Here is a 20999-nt window from a genome sequence, read left to right on the forward strand (position 1 = left end):
AAATGAACATTCATAGTATAATTATTTTCATAACACCAAAAATGTTTTTAATCAATATACATAACAAAATTAATTAATACAATTCAACTGAGCGCGGGAAATCTGAACGGAATGCGAATAAAATCGCGGGAAATAGCAACCATAGGTAACCTACTACCGTTTATACCGGTTACCGTATCCATTGTTTTCATATCACAAAGGGGCTCCACAGCCCAGCGACAAAAGGAAAAAAAGAAAAAGCACAAGCAAAAGCAAAGAGGGAAATTTTGGGGAGCCCTCTTCATTGATCAAGCTAATTGGAACTCCTAATTTTGCAAAAACCCTAACGAGAGCTGATCCAATGGAGGAGGAACTAGTAGATGAAGGACTTCGTAGCCGGCGTAGATTAGTCCAGGCGACGCTGTTTCCAAACAGTGCGAAGCAAATTCCAGTTAAAGGAGGAGCTGAAGAAGAAGAAGAAGAGGATGAGGAGGAAGAGTGGTGTGAGAGCCAAGAAAATGGCAATAAGACTAAAGGAAAGCAGAAGAAGAAGAAGAGAAATTCCAAGACAACAACACCGCAAAGTCACCCACGAGCTTCTAAGAAGGTTAATTTTGTTGTTAGTTTATTATCTAGAGCGCTTGAGCTAATTTTACAAGAATTGTGTTTAATTTGACTAATGTGAATGAATTAGCTTCAGGATTTCGTGATGTCAATAATAATAATGATAAAAATAATTAAGAAAGGCGAACTATCTCTTGTAATTAGTTTTCTAGCTTAATGTGGCCCTGGTTTTGGATTGGGAATAGAAAAACCACTGGAAATTTCAACTTGGTTTGTTCAATGCCACCCGGTTCTGAGGGTACTTCTTAAGAAGTGATAGTCTGCCCCAAAATCCTCCAAATCCACCATTGTTATATTTAAAAAAACATAGAATTCTGTATCCTTTTTTGATAACCACCGCAGTGTTAGGGCTAGCTCGTGTACATACTCAAACTATTTCACCGGGTACTTACATCCTCCCACCGATGCAGGTCCTGCAAAACTCTGTCAACCAAGCTAGGCATATTTTTTGATTCACCCTAGCTTCTTCAATCACTAGGCCACACCCTTGGTTGCACAAACAATTTGTATTTTCTCCCCTTCTCCATGTTGTCCATTTTTATGTGCCTACACTGGTCTCCTACAGTCGGCATTCCCTTCTCTGCATCTACCTCTCTAATATCAGGTTTTTTGATTATCCAATTATGTAGAGAGAAGAGTAAAATCTTGCTTAGAAATAGCAGAGAAAGGGCTGAATAACACTGTATCTCTGACTTTATTTGCTTGCTTTAATATTCAGGTTGCTCTAAGCTGTAGAGAAACTTCAAGCAAGGAAATTCCTGACGGAGATTCTCCAGTTACTATCAGTAAGTGAATTACTTAAAAAGATGTTCTTTGCATTGTCCATACTTACAATAAAGTGGGGCTCGGAAGGTGAGAGAGGATTATGGATAATCTACGGGGAAAGAAAGAAAACATTTCTCCTATGTGAATTATTGAATGCTGAAAGTGAATGAATGATAAATGTCTTTCTAATTAACCAAAAAGAATGACAGATTTTGATGCTTATTTATGCTTCTTTTGATGTTTTCTCCAGAAACGGATTTCTTTCTAAAGGTTTCAGAGAGAAAGAATCAGAAGAGACAGAGACATGAGCAGCTAAATGATGGATCACCTGAAAAACTCCTAAAATCTTGCTCACCTCCTGCAAGTATGCTTTTTTCTTTTTCCAGAAATCCATGTTGTTTATAATTATTTTTCACTCAACTAGGGCATAATATTTTTTTATTAAGGAAAAAAAACTAAGGCATCATATATTGCAGAGGGAAAGCATATGATGTGTCTAAATTTTTTAAAAAAGGGTACGAGATAGGTTATGCAATGGAAGTCCTTAAGAAAGTTGCATGCACTCTTGATGCTGCAATTCTCACCGTTCAGAGGCTTTTTCCTCAAATGTTAAGATTCTTTTGTTCCAACGAATTTTGAATTTGCAAACCAAATTTGCATGCTATAACTATTGCTGGCAATTTATTGCTTCTGATTGAACACTGTTTGGAAGATAAGAAGACTCCTCGTTCGAAGAAGAAGCTTGCTAACTCAACACCAGAGAAATGCCAACTGGTTGTCAAAGGATCGACGGAAATATGTTTGGTTCCACGTAACCTTATGCAGGATGAATCAATGTTACACTCGATTCCTGATCTCCGAATGGAGGCTAGAAAGACAGCTGAGGTTAGTTGAACTATTTATTTTTATTTATTTATCAAATGTGCATCACCTTGTTTAAGTTAAAACATTCTCATTCTTTTCATTTCTTCTGCGACAAAAAAAGCAGGATCTTCTGTGTGGTTGAGTTCTGATGATTCTGATCCTTCAGATTCTTGATTTTAGCACTTAATGCTGGATCCTGTTATGCTTCTTATAAATGTTTTTGTTTGATTTTATGTGATATCTGCACATTTTTTTCTGATGTTTCTTTCTTCTAGATTTTGCAGAATAAGGTCCTTTTCATTTTCATAGTATCACACAACTGAAGCTACAGTTCTGTTTTGGTTATTTATAACTTTCTTTGCTTTCACCAGGAGAATTCCCGCAGATATGCGGGAAAACAAATACATCCTTTTTTTCAATCCTGCAAAATGGGTAAGAAGAGCCAAGAAGTTATTGATGTGGAGAGTAACTGGTACTCTTCTGAGGAGGGGAAAAGCCTTACTTTCAGTCCTATTCATGTATTTGAAATAGTTACGGTATGGTGTCCATTCTCAATTCTATACATTGTATTTACAGGGCTGTCTCATATGTTACTCTTGTAATAACTTTTTCCAGTTCTTTTGCTTGGATGAAATATAAAAATTGCCTTTGCAGGAGGATGAAACTGCCTTTGATTGGGGTCACTGGATCTTTTCTGAAGCTTGTTTTCTCGATACTGATGTTGTGCTAGTATGTGGAAGCTCTTCATTCTCTGAAGGTTCCTTCACCTCTCTGCAATTTGATAACTTTTCTTGCATCTCTTATCCGAAGAAAACATTGTCACAGCAAAACAAGATTGAACTGAATCAGCATGCTATTTCACAAGATGAAGTGGTTTCTGATCATTCTTCTAGAGAAACAAAATTATATCATTCAGCATTATCCGTAGTTGCGGAGGAACAAGTCAGCCACTGTGAGCAGCTAAAGAATGCAGAAGTGGTAAGTTCTGACATAGCCTTGTTTGAATTTATACTGTTTGCTGCTCATATTGATTATGCCCCAAAGTGTGGACAATATACCTTTTTCAGTGAATAGTATAATTTTGAGTTAATAATTATTTTTTAAGTGGGTATTTTGGTTGATAGCCAAGCATTGTCCTTATTTGTAACAGTAGCTTTAGTACATGACTTAGTGTATTTGCGTATTACTTGACTTATGTTATTACTTCTTGTTGCTTTCGTTTCGGTTTTCTGATTGCAATACCTAGTGTTAGTTTTGTATTTTCGCTTCGGTTTTCTGATTGGTGTGCTTGTTTTTGCCATTCCTTTTACCTTTCCTCTAAGTCGAGGGTCTACCCGAAAAAACCTCTCTGCCTTCTTGAAGGTAGGAGTAAGGTCTGCGTACATACTACCCTCCCCAGATCCCACTTGTGGTATTACACTGTTTTTTTTGGTTGTTGTTGTTGTTGGGTATTTTAGTTGACTTATTGCGTCATGTACAATCCTGCTTTCAGAGATACAGATATTGAGAGTCTTTACGTTTCGTATCTGTTTTGTCTGATCATCCGATAATGCTTGTGGTTATGATAATTGTAGGCAAATGTAGTGGACACAGTTGACACCTTCCAAAATAACCTTAGCAGTTCAGATACCAAGAAGCAAGGTAGATTTCTTCAAGAAAGGTGAGGATATTTATGATCTTGATGGAGCAAACAGTTCTGAAGCTTGTTAAAATTATGCTACTCTGTGCAACCAGTCCTTTTAGACCTTACCAAAAGGTCCAAAACAATCAGAATTAATAAAACAACCTTTCTTATATTGCAAGCTGGTACATGTTGTGCAGTCCAGGTTGTTCCCATCACATTCTGAAATTATAAATGGGTGCGCATCATAGTTCATTCCCAGAATATAGGATAAAAGGAACTTTTGCTTCTTGTTGACTTGAAATATATGTTGCTCCTTACAACAACTACGCCTCACCTGAATTAGTTGGGGTCGGCTATATGAATCCTCACTTCTCCATTAAGCTCAACTCATGTATTATGGCTGCTGCCTTTTTTCATGTAATGCTGATTTAATTTTTGACTATTTTTTCATGTTTAGGATAGTATCTGACTACCAGAACTGTCCCACTGGGCCCAAAAGTTGTCTATGGACAAACAAATATCAGCCTGAGAGAGCTTTTCAGGTGAATATCTCATTTTTTATACCACAACTGTTAATATTTATCTGTCTATGTTGGTGAAGACAAGTCTTAAAAGATGTTTGTTCCCTCATATGTTTTTCCATATGCAGTATGATAAATGTTCTCCAATACCTTGTATGCAGGTATGTGGTAATAGCGAGCCAGTGAAACTTTTAAATGATTGGTTGCATCTTTGGCATGAAAAAGCTTCTCGCACAAGCAAACCATGCATTCTTAGTGATAGAGTTGCTCAAGACTCCTCTGACAGCCTGTATGACAGTGAAGCCGACTCCACAAACGAAGAACAGCTGAAGAATGTCCTCTTGGTATCTGGACCAGTTGGGGTATGTAGCTAGTTTCTACTCTCCTATTGCAAAAAGTCTTTGCATGTTCCTAGAGTTCCCAACCTCTCTCTCCATCTGTATGATCCCATTTCTAGTTATTAAGTGAGAATTAGTTGATTAATATCTTAATCCTATGTATCCTATCTTACTGAGAACTACGTGCTTATGAAACAACAACCCATGGTTGTGACGTATATTGTGAAACAAATCCATGGGCTCTTTCATAAGCAAGTAGAAATACATTTCACTAGCTTGGGTTTACTTTAAGGGATTGTTAGCTTCCTTCTTTCTTTTTCTTTTCTAATAAATGAACTAATTGCTAAGATTTGAAATATCATCTTCATCAAAAGGATTAGAATTATCAATTTTCAGGCCAACCATTAGTCATTTAGTTTTTTTTTGGTTAGCGGAGCAATAGTTCAGCTTTCACCTTGATTGACTTTTAGCAATGTCCACTTTCCCTCACCAAAAAAGAAAGAGATGTCTAAATTCCCTTCCCAAAGAAAAAGAAATGTCTACTTTCCTTTCCAAAGAAAAAAGAAATGTCGATTCCTTTCCCTGTTCATTTGGCATTTCAGTAGAAGTTCAAAGAAAGTCTGATTTATGTAGATAACTGCTTTGTCATTTCTAGAAAGCAATAATAATACTATTTAAAATTTATGCCGTCTTTTGTATCTGATTTTTGCATTTACGAGTTCATATTCACGACAATACATGTGTTAAGCATTATATATGTCAAAAAGTTATGAATCTGTTCATTTGATAAACATGGTGAACTGAAATTCTTATTGCATTTCTGTTCCATTTAGTGAAAATATTTCCAGAGTTGCACTTTGTGGTATGTACGCAAGAGCAAAGAACTTATGTTCTGTTAAATCTCAATTCTTGCTACAATTGTGTTCATTTATGCTAGAATAAAGCTTAGCCTTGAATAAATGTGCTTCATATATTATGCATAATCAGCTCATGATCACAAATTTGAAAATCCCCCAACCTTTTGGGTGGTGGAGGTTGAAAGAACAAAGGTACTGTGTTCGTTTTTTTTTTCCTTCTATCTATTTTCCTTTCTATGATTGCTCTGAGAAAAAAATGAAGAACTTATTGAAATGATGATTACAAAATGGGCTCGTAGGGCCTATGGGCTACTTACAGTTTTGTTCATAGTTATTCTGTATGCCTAATAAGATAGGTTATCATTCGATAACTAATACAAAATAAGTTGTGGTATCTTATAGAATATTTTATAATATCCCATTTACTCAAATTAAAGAATCTAAACATGTTCTGAAGTTAGAGACACAACTTTATAGTTCTCTGGAATTTCAGTGCCCTCTCAAACTGAAATCAATGAAGATACTTGGATTTGCAAATCAAACTTCAAAATCAAGTTGAATAAAGGGCTCTTAAACTTATTTTCATTTCAATGCTTTCTTTTTGGAGCAATATGGCAGATGCACATGATACATGGGATGTAGAGGTCATGCTCGATTTTATTAACTCTCTTAACAGTCAATAAGGACACTTGTTTTGGTTGTAACTGTCTCTATACACCAGCAATCACTTGATGCTGGTTTTTATTTATGAAGTACTTTACTTACAAGAAAAAGGTTGAATATAAAGGAACACCTTTTTTTTGTCTTGTCACTGCCATGAACCAATTGGGTAATGGTGCTACCATGAAACTATGAGGCAGAGAATAAGAAAATTTGTTCTTGAAATAATTACCGGAAATTCAATAATCAAAGAAGAGATTCAATTCTCAAACCTTGGTATCATGAAGAAAGAGTAGAAGATTTTCTACCATAAAAAAAGAAGAGAAGAATCTTTCAGAATAGTGACGTGAAATTTAGTGTTAGCATAGGAATGCAATTCCCAGATTTTGATACCATGAAAAAATAAAAAAAGATGGTTTTAGAAACGTTTTGCTTGAAATGTCACTAAATAAAAGGACCAAATAGTAGTCGAAAAAGAGTGAGTGATCTTTGAAAAAGAGATGCAATACCATCCAAGCGGTTACTGCGAAAGAGACGCGGGGCCACCAGACAGTCATAGGTGCCATTAAATGATCACAAATGCGGTACATTGATTCCCAATGTTTGCCGAAAAGAGGCATGGTGTCATCAAAATGGTCATTGAAAAGTAAAATGGTGCTGCTAGAATGGTTGTTGGAAAGAAGAAAAAAAAAGTTTAGGCGGGCAGGCGTATGAGGACTCGCCAGTAGGGGGGAAGTTACTGAAGTCTATAATGCAATAAAACTAAACATGAGAATTTGAACACAAACCTTTGAGAGGATTATGAAGAGAGGAAATGCCGTAAATATCGTGAAATATATCTTTGAGAGGTGTGTGACCCAACCATGCATCCTCCCAAAATCTGATTTTTCTGCTGTTGAAGAAAACCAGAATTTTCCATGAATTTAAAGCCATAAGAATATACGCGGCTAATCTGGAAGTTACACACAAATCACTGTTCCAGTTTCTTCTGCCATAGTTCTATTAATATTGTTATGTTAGGCTTAACCAGACCTACTTTAGTATGTTTTGAAGTAGCTTTTATTGGTGATTTTATGTGCTAACTAATATTATGCAGAGTGGGAAGTCGGCTGCAATTTACGCCTGTGCTAAAGAACAGGGATTTCAAGTTATTGAGGTAATTCTGTGAAAATTTGCTATATTATTAACCTTAAATTGCATTTTGCACTATGTAGATGTGTGTTCATTGTTCCTAGCTAGCTTCCACTGACATGTAGTATAAGCAGTATATATGTCGGAGCAGTTTAAACATTAGATTCTTTGACGTGTTCAAACCAAACTCTTAAAAAAGAAAAATAAAACTTCTTAAAGTTATCAAGAATCTACTTAACTAACTCTTTTGGTCTATTGTCTTGCTAGGTCAATTCATCAGATTGGCGAAACGGTGCTCTTGTAAAACAGAAATTTGGGGAGGCTGTAGAATCCCACTGGCTTCAACGGTTCGTCTATGTGTGGATGCTAGTTTTCTTTTGTTTTTGGATTTGCTTGCGATAAAATTTTATTAAGATATATGATTGTTCCTTTTGTTTTCTTGGACTTATTCATAATAAAATTTTATTAAAATATAAAATGTCAATAATTGGAACACTAACGGTATCCTTTTTCCTTTTGGGGGTACTGTAACTTGTAGTTTGGTATACTGTTCAAGTATTTGCATTTCAAGACAAAACATTTCTCTTGTGATGGTTCATATTTTTTTTCTTTTGGATACTTTTATTGTTTTACATTTCACATTTAGTTCTGGCCATCTTGAATTTGCATCAGTAAAGGAATAATTTAACATTCATCTAGAATTGTTAAACAACCAGGTAATGCATGCTGGCACACAATTCTTAGATTGGTCTTCCTTTAGGAAAAACATTTCATTAGTCACAGATTTGGGAGGGAAGAATTTAGGGCTTTTAGTAGCCTCTCAGCATGTTTGTTGACCATTTTCTTGTTGTGTCATTCTTGTTCCTAGAAAAGTTAGTTGAATTACCCAATGAATGTTTATCTTCATTACCTATTTTTATATAGAAATTTGCTGCTCACAGAAAAATGGGTGAAAATCTTGCAAAGTAGCCAATCTATTTGTTTCTTTTTTCCGTGATGGGATTTCGCTTCATTTAAGCCAATTTAGCACTACAATGAATCTTGAATCTATAATGACTTGACATACACTACTTCCATCTTGTCTGTTCGATTCTTGTTTCAGGATTCAAAAAGATCCAGCGTATTTAGAGGACAAATTAGTGTCTGGCTGTGGAGTTATTGAAGTGATACCTTTGTCTGATGAGGAAAATGCTCCAAATGCCTGTGGAGTGCAAAGACAACAAGTCTGCAGGGAGGAGATAACTGCTAATCATCAGGGTGAAACTAAGGCTCTAATCCTTTTTGAGGACGTGGATACTGCTCTTTGTGAAGACCGTGGTTTTGTCTCTACCATTCAACAACTTGCGGAGACCGCAAAGCGGCCCATGATATTAACTAGCAATAGTAAGGGGGCTAAATGGTTGAAATACCATAATTTGTCAAGCTTATGTTTCACAAATTAAGTATTATTCTTCGATGTGAGTAGGTGATAATCCGGTGCTCCCAAACAATTTAGATAGGCTACAGGTGTGCTTTGCGCTGCCATCGTTGAAGGAGCTCCTTGAGCTTGCACAGACGGTACAGTTACTTTTTGCTAGTTTCGTGCTGATATCTATCTTTATCTGGCTAATCAAAGATATTCCCTCTAGGTTTGTGCTAGAGAACAAGTTAAAATTCACCCAATGCTGGTAGAGGGGTTTGTGGATCATTGCCATGGAGATATTCGTAAAACTATTATGTATCTCCAGTTTTGGTGTCAAGGCCAAACTTTGAAGAAAGGTAATTCACCAAATATCAAGGAGTTAATGCATTCTTCAGGATAGTTGATTGCGTGAATAATTCTTGTACCATTGCTAAAGAGGATGCTAACAGAAAAAGTTCATCAAGCAAAAATTCTGAAGCTTCATGTTATTTTGTAAAAGTGAATCCTCTAAAACCAGTGCATACATCTTACTGGTAATGACGAAATCATTGATAACCTCTATTTGCATATAGAGCAGGTTGAGAGGTATCATGTCATTTATTTAGGATCTTGCTTAAGATTGAATTTTGACCAGTCAAAGCTTCAAGCTTCATGCATTGCTTAGATATCTTGAATGCAATGACAAATGAGTAATGGCAACGGTGTAGATACGAGGGGGCAAAACAAGATAGAAAGATAGAGATAAAATCTTGGAAAAGAAGGACCTTTCTTCTTAAACACAAACTTGAGTATAGGACCCAAATCTTTGCTTGAAGATCAAAGAACAAGCAAAATTATCAAACTAAGAATTAGGATTCAACCCATAAAGAAACTTACCTCCATGGTTGAAGACTAGTTAACTAGAAGAGAAAAGTTAGTTTAAATCCTCTCAAGGGATCAATTGCCAAAATCTAATGGTTCAGTACACATAAAAGTGATGGTAAAAAGAAATCAGTATGTAGGAACAAGCTCTATCCTCATCTGAACAGTTCTCATCCTTCATGTGATGATGAAATTATGACTAAATTGTATCTACACTCTATGTTTTCTTCACAGTAAAGTTTCACTTAACCCATTTAATCTGGTGCTGTTTTTTTTTGCTACGGCCAGATAATGACCTGCAGCTAAGATATAGTCCTCTTCAGTTTGATCTAGAAGCTGGTCATCTGCTACTACCGAAAATTATCCCTTGGGATTTCGCTTCTCCACTATCGGAACTTGTGGATGAAGAGATAACTAAGTCGATGAGGGTAGAAGAAGAAAGATACTGTATAAATGAGAAAGCAGAAGAAGTCGAGCTAAACAATATTACAGAAGAGAACAATTCTAGGGATCATGATATGGGTGCTAATAATGTTGATGGAAAAAAGGATGCAATGTTAAGCTTGCTCTACTCATTTCAGGATCATAACGAATGTACTATGTTTGGTACTAACTCAGAAATTTCTGATGCCTCTGAATCACCGATCGCATTCACTCGAAGAAATACACTGAGAAAACTTGATAGAGTTATGTCTTCAGATTCAGAGGAAGAATGCAGCAGAGTTCCCGTATCGTTAGATCAACCTGAGATCGGAAATGAAGAGATTGAAACAGCATGCAGTTCACCCTCCCATTTTTCAGCCACTGAAATCTCCTGCAGTTTACCAACAGAGAATCTTCATTTCAAATCAAAGAGGTTGAAAAGAAATTATTTGGAGACAGCTGATTATTCTACTGTGAATGTTGTAAGCAAGTCAGTGAATGTTTCCTGTGTGCCAGAGTCATCATTCATCCCTGAGACTCAGCTTACTATTGATTCAGAATTAATTTCAAGTACAGAGTCATATAATGATGTTGATGTCAAAGTTGAGGCAAATTATTGTAGCAATCTGTCCCTTCCAAGTATGTACTCTCTCAAGGTTGAGAAACTTGATGAAAATGTTCTTTTATCTTCTGAGTATCAGGAATTGCAGGGTTGTAGTTCTGATAGAGTAACGAAATCAATTACTGGAGAGGTCGTGGAGCATTTTAATGGACAATGCACGGAGGATGTTCCGAGTGGATATCGGGTGTTGGATGAGTGTAGCCGCATGGACTTCAGTAAAAGTTCTACATCCTTTAAGACTACTGTGCAGTTTAACCTGAATACTTCTGTACAAGATAGTTGGAAAAGACTTCGTGAAGGTTACCTGGATCTGAAACAGTATATTACCCCAGAGCAGAAAGAAGCTTCTCAAATTCTCAATGTTGCTCATGAAATGAGTGATTTAATTTCAGTGGCTGATTTATTACTTGCTGACTGCAAACACCTCCTATACGTAAGTAATTTCTTAGATACATATATTACCTTTGTGTTACTGCATGTGTAGTTTTTGATGCTTGTAAGTACTCATCCAGGATTCGTTGGAGCCGTCAATGACCCCTTTCGTAGAATCACATTCATATAACTGGCATGAAGACCAGTTGCAGATGTCATCAATTTTTGCCCAACACGGAGTTTGCCTTTTTGCTAAAGAAATTGCTTCTCTCGGACCGGACACTGCATCTGTATATGAGGTGGATTTGGCCTGGGAGATGGTGACATCCACAAACAGTACAATGGCTCTGGGAAAGATGGTTGGACAGAGTAGGGGAAAACATGAGGGTTTGCATTTAAGGCTACCAAGAATCTGTCATTCCTTCAGAAGGTATAGGACCATATGCCCCTCTTCTGTTATACTTTTGCTTATAAATAGCTTGTCCTCATGAGTAGTTGTGTATCTTCCAAGTAAATTGCATATTAAATCAAGTTGGCTCTCTAACTTTAGATGTGTCTATTGCTTGTCACTGCTTATATGTTCAGCTCGGGATTTATACTCGCAGATGTTCAATCTATTACCATAGAGTTGTAAACTGTTTAGAAAGAGAGTACAAAACATGTATAAACCACTCAAAAATGATGATAAGAAATTAAGAATTAGAGAACTATATACTTGCAAGAACTTCTGCTTTCTCTGGTCAAGAATTGGTAAAAGATCATGGGCTGAAGATAAACCTCAGAAAGAATGGACGGGGGTTTCTGTGAGGGAAATTTAAGCGAGTTGAGTGAAAGATCATGGGCTGAAATTGTTGACTCCAGAGGTTCTGTATGGCAGCTTATTGAGCTGCAAATATTTTCTTTCACCGAAGTATGGATATTTTTATAAAATATAAAGACTGGATATTCTGATAGCCGATAGGCCATTGCATGTTTGTACGGAGGCGGATCCAGAATTTAAATCTTATGGGTTCAACTTTCAAGATTTTTAGCATTGAACCCATTATATTTTTAAAGTTATGGATTTATATCTACTATGTTTGCAAATTTAATGAATTTTTACATATAAATTTTTACCCCGCGTCAAAAGTTATGGTTCAATTGAACCTGTCAGTTCAACACTTCATTCGCCCCTGTTTGAACCGGAAAAGATTTCCACGTCAGTAGTTTTTATACATTGTTTTTTCGAGAAGGTAACATAGTTTTTATATTGTTTTTAAATGTTGGTTTTGTACCACTACTAACTGTTCCCTGTCCATTCTTTGAATTTGTTCATTTCTATGATTTGCCTAAAATCTCCAAGATTGGTCAATACATGTAACTGTTGTGACTTTGTATTAGGACTTCATTTTTAATTTAGCTCTTGATAATTACTGCAATATTTCTAAGTTGCCTTGTATTGTTCCTGTGTCTCAGCAAAGTGGATCCGAATGCTTACAACTTACTTCAAGCTGTTGTTCCCTTGCGCTCACACATTGCTCTGAAAGGTGATTCATTTCATGAATATCTGTCTTCATTGAGCCAAATTTCTAGATTTGGAACCACCCGGTTATCGGAAAGCATCGGCAGGAGAAAACAGAGAAGGTATGTTTCATGTCCCACCAAAATGCAGTTTGTGCATTTCTCAAAATAGCTCAAAAAAAGATTGGCAGCATTGCTAATGACATGTTTATTTTCTATCCAAATTGAGAATTGCAGGGCACGAGCTGCTCAACACTACCTGAGTTCTGGTAGATTAGCATTGTCTCAAGATGACGTTTCATTACTTGGTCAATATAATTGTTATCAGAAAGTTTCACCAGGGTCTGGGACTTAATGTACATAGAGTATAATTTACTGGAGATGCCTCCCCCCCCCCCCCCATGAAATGGGAGAGGTAAGGCCATGTATATCAATTGTTGTTTCTGGTAAGTGCCATGGCCAGGCAGTAGTTGAATTGCCTGAACGCATGGGCAACAAAGATAAAGGTTAGGAATAGGCACACTAATTTAATTGCAGGATGTAGTTCAGTTCATATTAATTCAAACAGAGTCATGTACCGTCAAAAGACTCAAAACCATATAGTTTTATAGTTATTAAATTAGAAATAAATATATTGGACAAAAAAAATTCAAAAGTAAATCCATTTGTACACAAGTTTGACGTTCTTATTCTAGCTCCTGATGGATGTTCTAATCCGCTGGTAATTTGTAGTGATGTTCGAACCCTTATTTTATGGACCAACCGGCAATCAAATTTCTATTCCCTTCATCCAACGCGAAAGAAAATCAGAGAAGCCAGTTTGATAGGATACAAGGAGAATTAGCTGTTTCTTTTGTTTCAGCTTTCTTAAAGAAGAGACTTTAATTAAATCCCAAGATATTGCACATTGGAATTGTTTGATGATTTTATGTGGGCAAAATACCTTATTACCCCCCTAAATTTGTCACGGATTATTAGTTATCGCTTTAAATTATTCGTGGTCTTAATCACCTCCTTGAACTAGGCCTTTTGAGAGCCATTACCCCTTGGATGTTGATATGACAAATTGTGTGGGTGCACTCGCCTGCCACATGAATTTTTTGTATATGTGGTATTTTTTTGAAAAATAAAATATATTTTTACCTTTTTAAATATGTTACTTTTTTAGATAATTTTTTCCGAATACAATTTATAATAAAACTACATTATCTAGGCTAAATATTTTTATTTGGCTAAAAATAATAAAATTTTAATTAATATTTTTTTTGAATTTGACCTGAAAATAAAGATTTATACCATTAAAATAAATAGTCAATGCATCTAGAAAGTTATAAAAATACATAGTTTGAAAATTAATTATTTTAGTTATAATTTTTTATATAACTCTAAATTATGGTATTTTAAATATATATATATATATATATATATATATATATATATATATATATATATATATATATATATATATATATATATATATATATATATACATATTTTACCTAAAAAAGTAAAAATGCACGGTTGAAATAAATAGTCATTGCATCAAAAGAAGAAATAAAAAGAGTGAACAATTGCAAGGAATAACTTATTATTTCTAACATACTTATTGCTCTACAAAATACTTATTGCAGAAATACAGGGTAAAGCTGTTTACGATATACCTTTGTGGTCCGGCCCTGTCCCGGACCTAGGGGTGGACATATATCGGGTAAAACTGATAACCCGAACCGTTAATATTTTATTGGGTTATTGGGTTAACGGTTTGGTAACGGGTTAATTTTGTTTTATTGGGTTATCGGTTCGGGCTCGATTTGGCAATTCTGTTATTGGGTAAAACCGATAACCCAATAATGATTAACTAATTTACTAGTTTACCCTTAGGTATATACATACTAGGGTTTCATAATTCATAGTTCACTCTTTTATTTCCCTAATCTTTCTCAGTTTCTCCGCCTCACGCCCTCACCAGTCAGTCCGTCAAGACTCAGGCCGGCGTCAGTCGCATCACGCCCGTCAAGACTTAGGCCGGCGTAAGTCTGCTTTAATTGTTGAGCTGTTACAAAGTTATCTTGTGTCAGTTGTTATAAAATTTGTATTTCATAACTAATACACTTTTTAATCTATATACATAATTCTGTACTAGAGTAAAAAAAAAGTAGATATCAATGCACAAAGATTTATTGCTAGTCGTTTGAACAAAGAAGATCTTAAGAACACTGATTTTACCGAAATTGTTTTATACATTGCAAATCTTATAAAACAGTTTTATACTGAAATGGTTTTATACTTGCGAAACTGTTTTAGTTGTTTTGTCTTATCGGGTAAACCGATAACTGAACCGATAATGATCGATAACCGATAACCAATATCTTATCGGTTTGGTTATCGAGTTATGATATTTGTAAACCGATAACCGATAGGCAAAACCGATAATATTTATAACCGAACTGAACAGACCGATGCCCACCTCTACCCGGATCCCGCGCATAGCGGGAGCTTAATGCATCGGGCTGCCCTTTTTTTTATTGCTTTAAAAATGTATCCATAGAGTAAGTTATTTTTTGCAATTGTACACTCTTTTTATTTCTTCTTTTAAAACAATGACTATTTATTACAACTGTGTATTTTTACTTTTTTAAGATAAATTTGTAAATATATATATACTAACTAGTATCTATGAACGTGCGTTGCACGTTAATAATGGCACATAATGATTTAAACATTTATTTATATGAAGAAACAATAAAATTTAATTATTGAGAGAAATTTTATGTATAATAATACAATAATCATCTAAATATCGAAAAATATTATTAAATTAGCTTAATACATGAATTTCAAATAAAAAAACATCATCAAAACTTAAACAAATGATCAATTTTGTCATGTTAGTTAGATAATTATGTATTATAGTTTAAAGGTATTTAATGTGATGATATCTTAACGAACAATTCTTTGTGGACAATATTTTTTTGTGTATGTTTCCTCATAATGCTTTGGTTGCTCTGCCTTAACCAAAACTCTTGTAGTCGATCTTGATATCCCTCTTGAAAGTGCAACATACAGTTGTTCGTGCGACAACATATTGCAGTAAATATAGTCCAATATTTAGGATGTTTGTCCTTGTATTTTATTTATTATATTTGCAAAATATAAACATACTAAAAATTATTTCAGACTTTAAAAGGATATTCCATAGTTTCGAAAGACGAAAGCTGAATTCGAGGATAAGAATATACTTAGAAGCACATTGACCAGTATCATAATTTTTGCATGTCTGATGTTATTGTCAAAACTTCTATATACCATTTGTGTGCTATTACATAAGTTATTCGGTGTATCTAAGTTTTTCAGTAGCATGACATACATATTTTTCTTCAAAATCAACCTATATACAATGGAAGATCAATTTTAACTTAGTCTATTATATAAAGGGCGACACTAACATATGTAGGAAATAATAAATTTGACAACAAATACGTACGGTAGAAGGCCATTTAGTATTCAAGTATTTAAGTATTCTCTTGGTAGTAATTATTGGTATCATTTTCTGCTGAATCAAAAATAAAAAATTATTTTAATATAAAATCATGCAATTAACCTTTTATTTAGTTGATCAACATATTCATTTTTGCTAGCTAAGATATCTTTTTAAATTCTATCATGCGATTTGCACAAATTGCGTTTTAATCTAATGATATAAATATTTCTCTAATTAAATGCACTATTATTACTATTGGGATTGATAATCAAGTATTCAGGAAGAACCAAATCATCTTTTATTAGATACTCTTCTTTGTTTCTGACACGAAGCAAGAAGACACTGAATACTGGATCTGTTCTTACTTTTATATTTATTATCAGTTGAATCGTTTTCATTTGAGACAAGAAGTATAACTTTGGCAAGCTAGTTTTTATAGTCTCCATTTTGTCGATTTTGGAACTACTGGTAGTACTTGACATAAATTATTTCTCAAGCCATTAATTTTCACCAAACGGTTCATTAATATCAAATATATCTCTAGAACTTCGGGCAATTATTTCGATCGTTTAATACTGAGACATAAGTGCTTCATCCCATCTTATTAATTTTGCCTTCCTCATAAATTTAGTACTATTACCCTACTTTGTTATATTTGTGGTGGTTATTTAAGTTATTTGAAGAGTTATATCAAGTCTAAAGTGGGTGGCCTCATAATAAAATCATTATTGGTACACCACTTGTTATTATTGCTAACAGTGCCATACCTCTTTGATATAATATTTGCAAATAATGCATGACATAGAAATATTATTTCAATTCCATCGGAGACATCTACAAAGAATAATCTCATTATAGCATAGTCGACTCTTTATCATATAGTCTTGAAAGCTTGTTCTTGTTTAGGATTTAGCTTTGATTGAGCTTCCTCAGACACTTGTATATCATTTTGATTCTTAATAATATATTAACCTTTTTACTTTGTGTTCTAACGCTCTTTTCTATGGAATAAATTTATATACTCTAAGATTTTTTTTTAACTTGAATAAGAATTTTACTGATATGATAAATTTTAAAAATAATTGAATTGGATTCTCCTGCTAAATAATTAATTAAAGTATTTAATTATTTGATTTTAACATAAAAAAATGATTCTATGTTGATTCAAATCTTAATATTAGTTCATCTCTTATTTTGAATAATTAATCTTAATTATAATTTTATCCACCATAAATTTTATTTTCAAAGAGTAAAAGATTTGATATGACTTTTCACTTTTAGATATTTACGTCTGTAGAATCATTATTGGTATTGTCTCTTACCAATCATTTTTTTCTCTCACTCTCTCTCACATTTATATTCTTAAATATTTTCTTAGTTGTTGTTTAATAATTGAGTATTTTTAATATTACACGAAAAATTAATAAAAAAATATTATTTGGTTAGAAAAACAGTTCAAATATAATATAAAAATATATTATCATGTTTATTTTTTCTCAATTTCAATTCTTTATGCAGTTCATATAATATTACTTTTATATTTTCTTGGTATTGGACATTATGGAGTGGTATTGTATTGCCAATACAGAGGATTCTTATAAAACTAATTTTATTAAACCTCCCTACATCTTTTTAATAAGAATTTAATAGATAAAATTTTATTAATTTTAAAGTCTTAAATATTAAAATTAACATAGAAGGTATTGTAGTCCAAAAAATAGATAATTGCAGTTATGTCCTTTCCCTATGAGGTCTTCCGTTTAATATTTTAGGACTATTTTGGTATATTAATATTGTATTTATATTTTATATTAATATTTTTATATTAATATATGCTCTCTTTTTTGCTAAATGGATTTGGACAATATAATACATTCTCAAATTAAATTAGTAATAGAAATTTTTAAAAAGTATATCCTGAAAGTAATAGGATTACATGACTAAATAATTACTATTTTTCCTAGCAGTGATTACTTTTTCTAGGCTAATGGTGATACTAATTGTAGAAATATTTGCCGTAGTAAACTATAAAAATAGAAAGGTATAATTTAATAACCAAACTTTTAAATAAATTACTTATTGATTTAAAATTAAGAATGGCAAATAGTTTGGTATGAAAGAAAATATAGAGGCAAACCTGATATGATTAAAATATTAGGACAAAGAACACAAAAGTTATCGTGTAGTTTTATTGTTGGAAACAGTAGGATATAGTTATTCTTACGTTTATGCTTTTACATGATTTTGCGTTTTAGTTCATATTTTTAGATTGTCGATGATTTTCTCTTTTCGTTTTAAATAATTTATATAAGGTAAAATTTAGTTAACTTTTATTAGACAGCCTAAGAAAGTAATTATACTAATATGATTCCTAAAGGTAATCATGTGAGATTCCTAACGTGTAGTATTATTTCCTAAAAATAATAGGATTATTAATCTAGAATTTCAGTTATGTCCTTTTATTATAAGTTATTATACTTAATATTATAAGGTTATTTTTGTAAACCGACATTGTACTCATGCTTTTATAATATATATATATATAGCACCATAATTTAGAGCTATATAAAAAATTATAGCCAAAATAATTAATTTCAAACTATGTATTTTTATAACTTTTTAGATGCCTTGGCTATTTATTTCAATTGTATGAATCTTTATATTCGGGTCAAATTCAAAAAAAGATTAACTAAAACTTTATTATTTTTGACCAAATAAATTTTTTTAGCCTAAATAATATAATTATATCCAAGTTTTATTATAAATTGTATTCGAAAAAATTATCTAAAAAAATAACATACTTAAAAAGGTAAAAATATATTTTATTTTTCAAAAAAATGCCACATATACAGAAAAATCCACGTAGTGCACCCACACAATTTGTCGCATCAGCGTACAGGAGGGTAATAACTCTCAAAAGATCTAGTTGAGGAGGGTAATTAAGACCACGAATAGTTTAAGGTTGTAACTAATAATCTATGACAAGTTTAGGGGGTGGTAAGATATTTTGTCTTTAATGTGTGTATTATATGTATAAGGTTTTTACAAAAATGAGGGGCTTTCATTGTGTTCTATCTAGGAAGGTAGCGTACTCGAAGTTGGCAGGGAGCACATGCGAGGAGGAGAGGAGAGCGAATAGCGAGAGGTACAAGGTGGCAAGGAAGGAGACAAAGCTGGCGGTCACGGAGGCTAAGAATGCAGTGTTTGGTCGTCTATTCGAGGAATTGGGGGAGAAAGGCGGGGACAGGAAGTTGTTTCGGCTGGCTAAAGCAAGGAAGAGGAAGGCCCGGGATCTGGACCAAGTAAGGTGCATCAAAGATGAGGATGGTAGAGTATTGATGAGAGAGTCCCAGATTAAGCAGAAATGGCAGACGTACTTCTATGGTCTTCTAAACGAGGAGAGGGACAAGGATATAGCGCTAGGGGACTTGGGGCATTTAGAGAGTCTCCGAGATTTTAGGTATTGCAAGCGCATTAAGATGGATGAGGTTGTGGGGGCTTTGCGTAAGATGAGTAGGGGTAGGGTGACCGGGCCAGATGAAATTTCAGTTGGGTTTTGGAAGTGTGTGGGTAGAGTAGGATTGGAGTGACTGACGGAGTTGTTCAATGTAATTTTTAGGACGAAGAGGATGCCGGAGGAGTGGAGGTCGAGTACGGTGGTACCGTTGTACAAGAACAAAGGTGATATCCAGTATTGTAATAATTATAGGGGTATCAAGTTAGTTAGCCATACTATGAAAGTCTAGGAGAGGGTGGTGGAGGTGAGGGTGAGGAAGACGACGTCTATATCCGACAATCAGTTTGGGTTATGCCGGGTCGCTCCACTACGGAAGCTATCCACCTTATTAGGAGTTGGTGGAACAGTACAAGGATAAGAAGAAGGATCTGCACATGGTAGAAAGCGTATGAAAATGTCCCTAGGGAGGTGCTCTGGAGATCTCTTGAGGCAAAGGGTGTGCCGGTAGCCTACATAAGAGCGATCAAGGACATGTATGATGGAGCTAAGACTAAGGTTAGGACTGTGTGAGGCAACTCGGAGCATTTCCCGGATGTTATGGGATTACACCAAGGCTCTGCGCTTAGCCCGTTCTTATTTGCCTTGGTGATGGATGCATTGACACACCATATTCAAGGGGATGTGCCATGGTGTATGTTTTTTGCTGATGACATAGTTCTAATTAATGAGACGAGGGTCGGTGTTAACGAGATATTGAAGGTTTGGAGACAGGCCCTCGAATCAAAGGGTTTCAAATTGAGCAGGTCTAAGACAGAGTACTTGGAGTGCAAGTTTAGCGCTGAGTCGAGGGAAGCAGGCAGGGATGTGAGGCTTGGATCACAGGTCATCCCCAAGAGAGATAACTTCAAGTACCTTGGGTCGATGATTCAGGGGGACGGAGAGATCGACGAGGACGTCACTCACCGTATAGGGGCTGGCTGGATGGAATAGAGGCTTGCATATGGAGTCTTGTGTGACAAGAAAGTGCCACCGGTACTTAAAGATAAGTTTTATAGAGCTGTGGTTAGACCGGCCATGTTGTATGGGGCAGAGTGTTGGCCGGTTAAGAACTCCCATATCCAGAGGATGAAGGTAGCAGAGATGAGGATGCTGAGGTGGATGTGCGGTCATACTAGGATAGATAAGAATAGGAATGAAGATATTCGGAAGAAGGTGGGCGTGACCCCTGTGGATGAAAAGATGGGGGAAGCGAGGCTCAGATGGTTCGGGTACGTGCGGAGGAGAAGCCTTGATGCTCTGGTGAGGAGGTGTGATCGGTTGGCCGTGGTGGGTACGAGAAGAGGTAGATGGAGGCCTAAGAAGTATTGGGGAGAGGTGATTAGGCAAGACATGGTACGACTGCAGATTTCCGAGGACATGACCCTTGATAGGAAGGTTTGGAGGCCAAACATTAGGGTTGTATGTTAGGGGGTAATAGAGTTTTCCTTACTTCATACCGGATGGAGACGGAGTTGGATT

The 20999-nt window shown here is 34.8% G+C and overlaps 3 protein-coding genes across 6 annotated transcripts; all 3 read left to right on the forward strand.

Annotated features, from left to right (window-relative positions):
- The first annotated feature begins 212 nt into the window (after positions 1-212).
- LOC104237650 (uncharacterized) lies at positions 213-13230 on the forward strand. Of its 4 annotated transcripts, none has more exons than XM_070147596.1 (19): positions 213-586; positions 1322-1388; positions 1619-1732; positions 2081-2253; positions 2604-2768; positions 2887-2961; positions 3043-3210; positions 3807-3892; positions 4314-4398; positions 4539-4739; positions 7329-7388; positions 7631-7710; positions 8466-8746; positions 8829-8920; positions 8992-9121; positions 9915-11104; positions 11184-11473; positions 12499-12666; positions 12781-13230. In XM_070147596.1, exons 1-19 carry the CDS (start codon positions 341-343, stop codon positions 12896-12898), a joined length of 3789 nt encoding a protein of 1262 aa, XP_070003697.1. In that variant the 5' UTR covers positions 213-340; the 3' UTR covers positions 12899-13230. The 4 variants fall into 4 exon arrangements, with proteins under 4 accessions (XP_070003697.1, XP_009790142.1, XP_009790137.1 ...); XM_009791840.2 differs by having other exon boundaries at positions 3058-3210; XM_009791835.2 differs by having other exon boundaries at positions 2887-3210.
- A 5844-nt stretch (positions 13231-19074) lies between these two features.
- On the forward strand, positions 19075-19614 carry LOC104237671 (uncharacterized). Its single transcript, XM_070149413.1, has one exon. It carries the CDS (start codon positions 19075-19077, stop codon positions 19612-19614), a length of 540 nt encoding a protein of 179 aa, XP_070005514.1.
- A 515-nt stretch (positions 19615-20129) lies between these two features.
- On the forward strand, positions 20130-20471 carry LOC138871533 (uncharacterized). Its single transcript, XM_070149415.1, has one exon. It carries the CDS (start codon positions 20130-20132, stop codon positions 20469-20471), a length of 342 nt encoding a protein of 113 aa, XP_070005516.1.
- The last annotated feature ends 528 nt before the right edge of the window (positions 20472-20999 follow it).

Source organism: Nicotiana sylvestris, chromosome 6, assembly GCF_000393655.2.
Source record: "Nicotiana sylvestris chromosome 6, ASM39365v2, whole genome shotgun sequence".
Lineage (NCBI taxonomy): Eukaryota > Viridiplantae > Streptophyta > Magnoliopsida > Solanales > Solanaceae > Nicotiana > Nicotiana sylvestris.

Bases quoted from the DNA above. Each gene is read 5' to 3' on its own strand.
- LOC138871533 (XM_070149415.1), top strand. From the start codon at position 20,130: ATGGATGCATTGACACACCATATTCAAGGGGATGTGCCATGGTGTATG.
- LOC104237671 (XM_070149413.1), top strand. From the start codon at position 19,075: ATGAGGGGCTTTCATTGTGTTCTATCTAGGAAGGTAGCGTACTCGAAG.
- LOC104237650 (XM_009791835.2), top strand. From the start codon at position 341: ATGGAGGAGGAACTAGTAGATGAAGGACTTCGTAGCCGGCGTAGATTA. The intron at 2,769-2,886 runs GTATGGTGTCCA...TTGCCTTTGCAG, and splicing joins ATGTATTTGAAATAGTTACG to GAGGATGAAACTGCCTTTGA. The intron at 11,105-11,183 runs GTAAGTAATTTC...GTACTCATCCAG, and splicing joins ACTGCAAACACCTCCTATAC to GATTCGTTGGAGCCGTCAAT.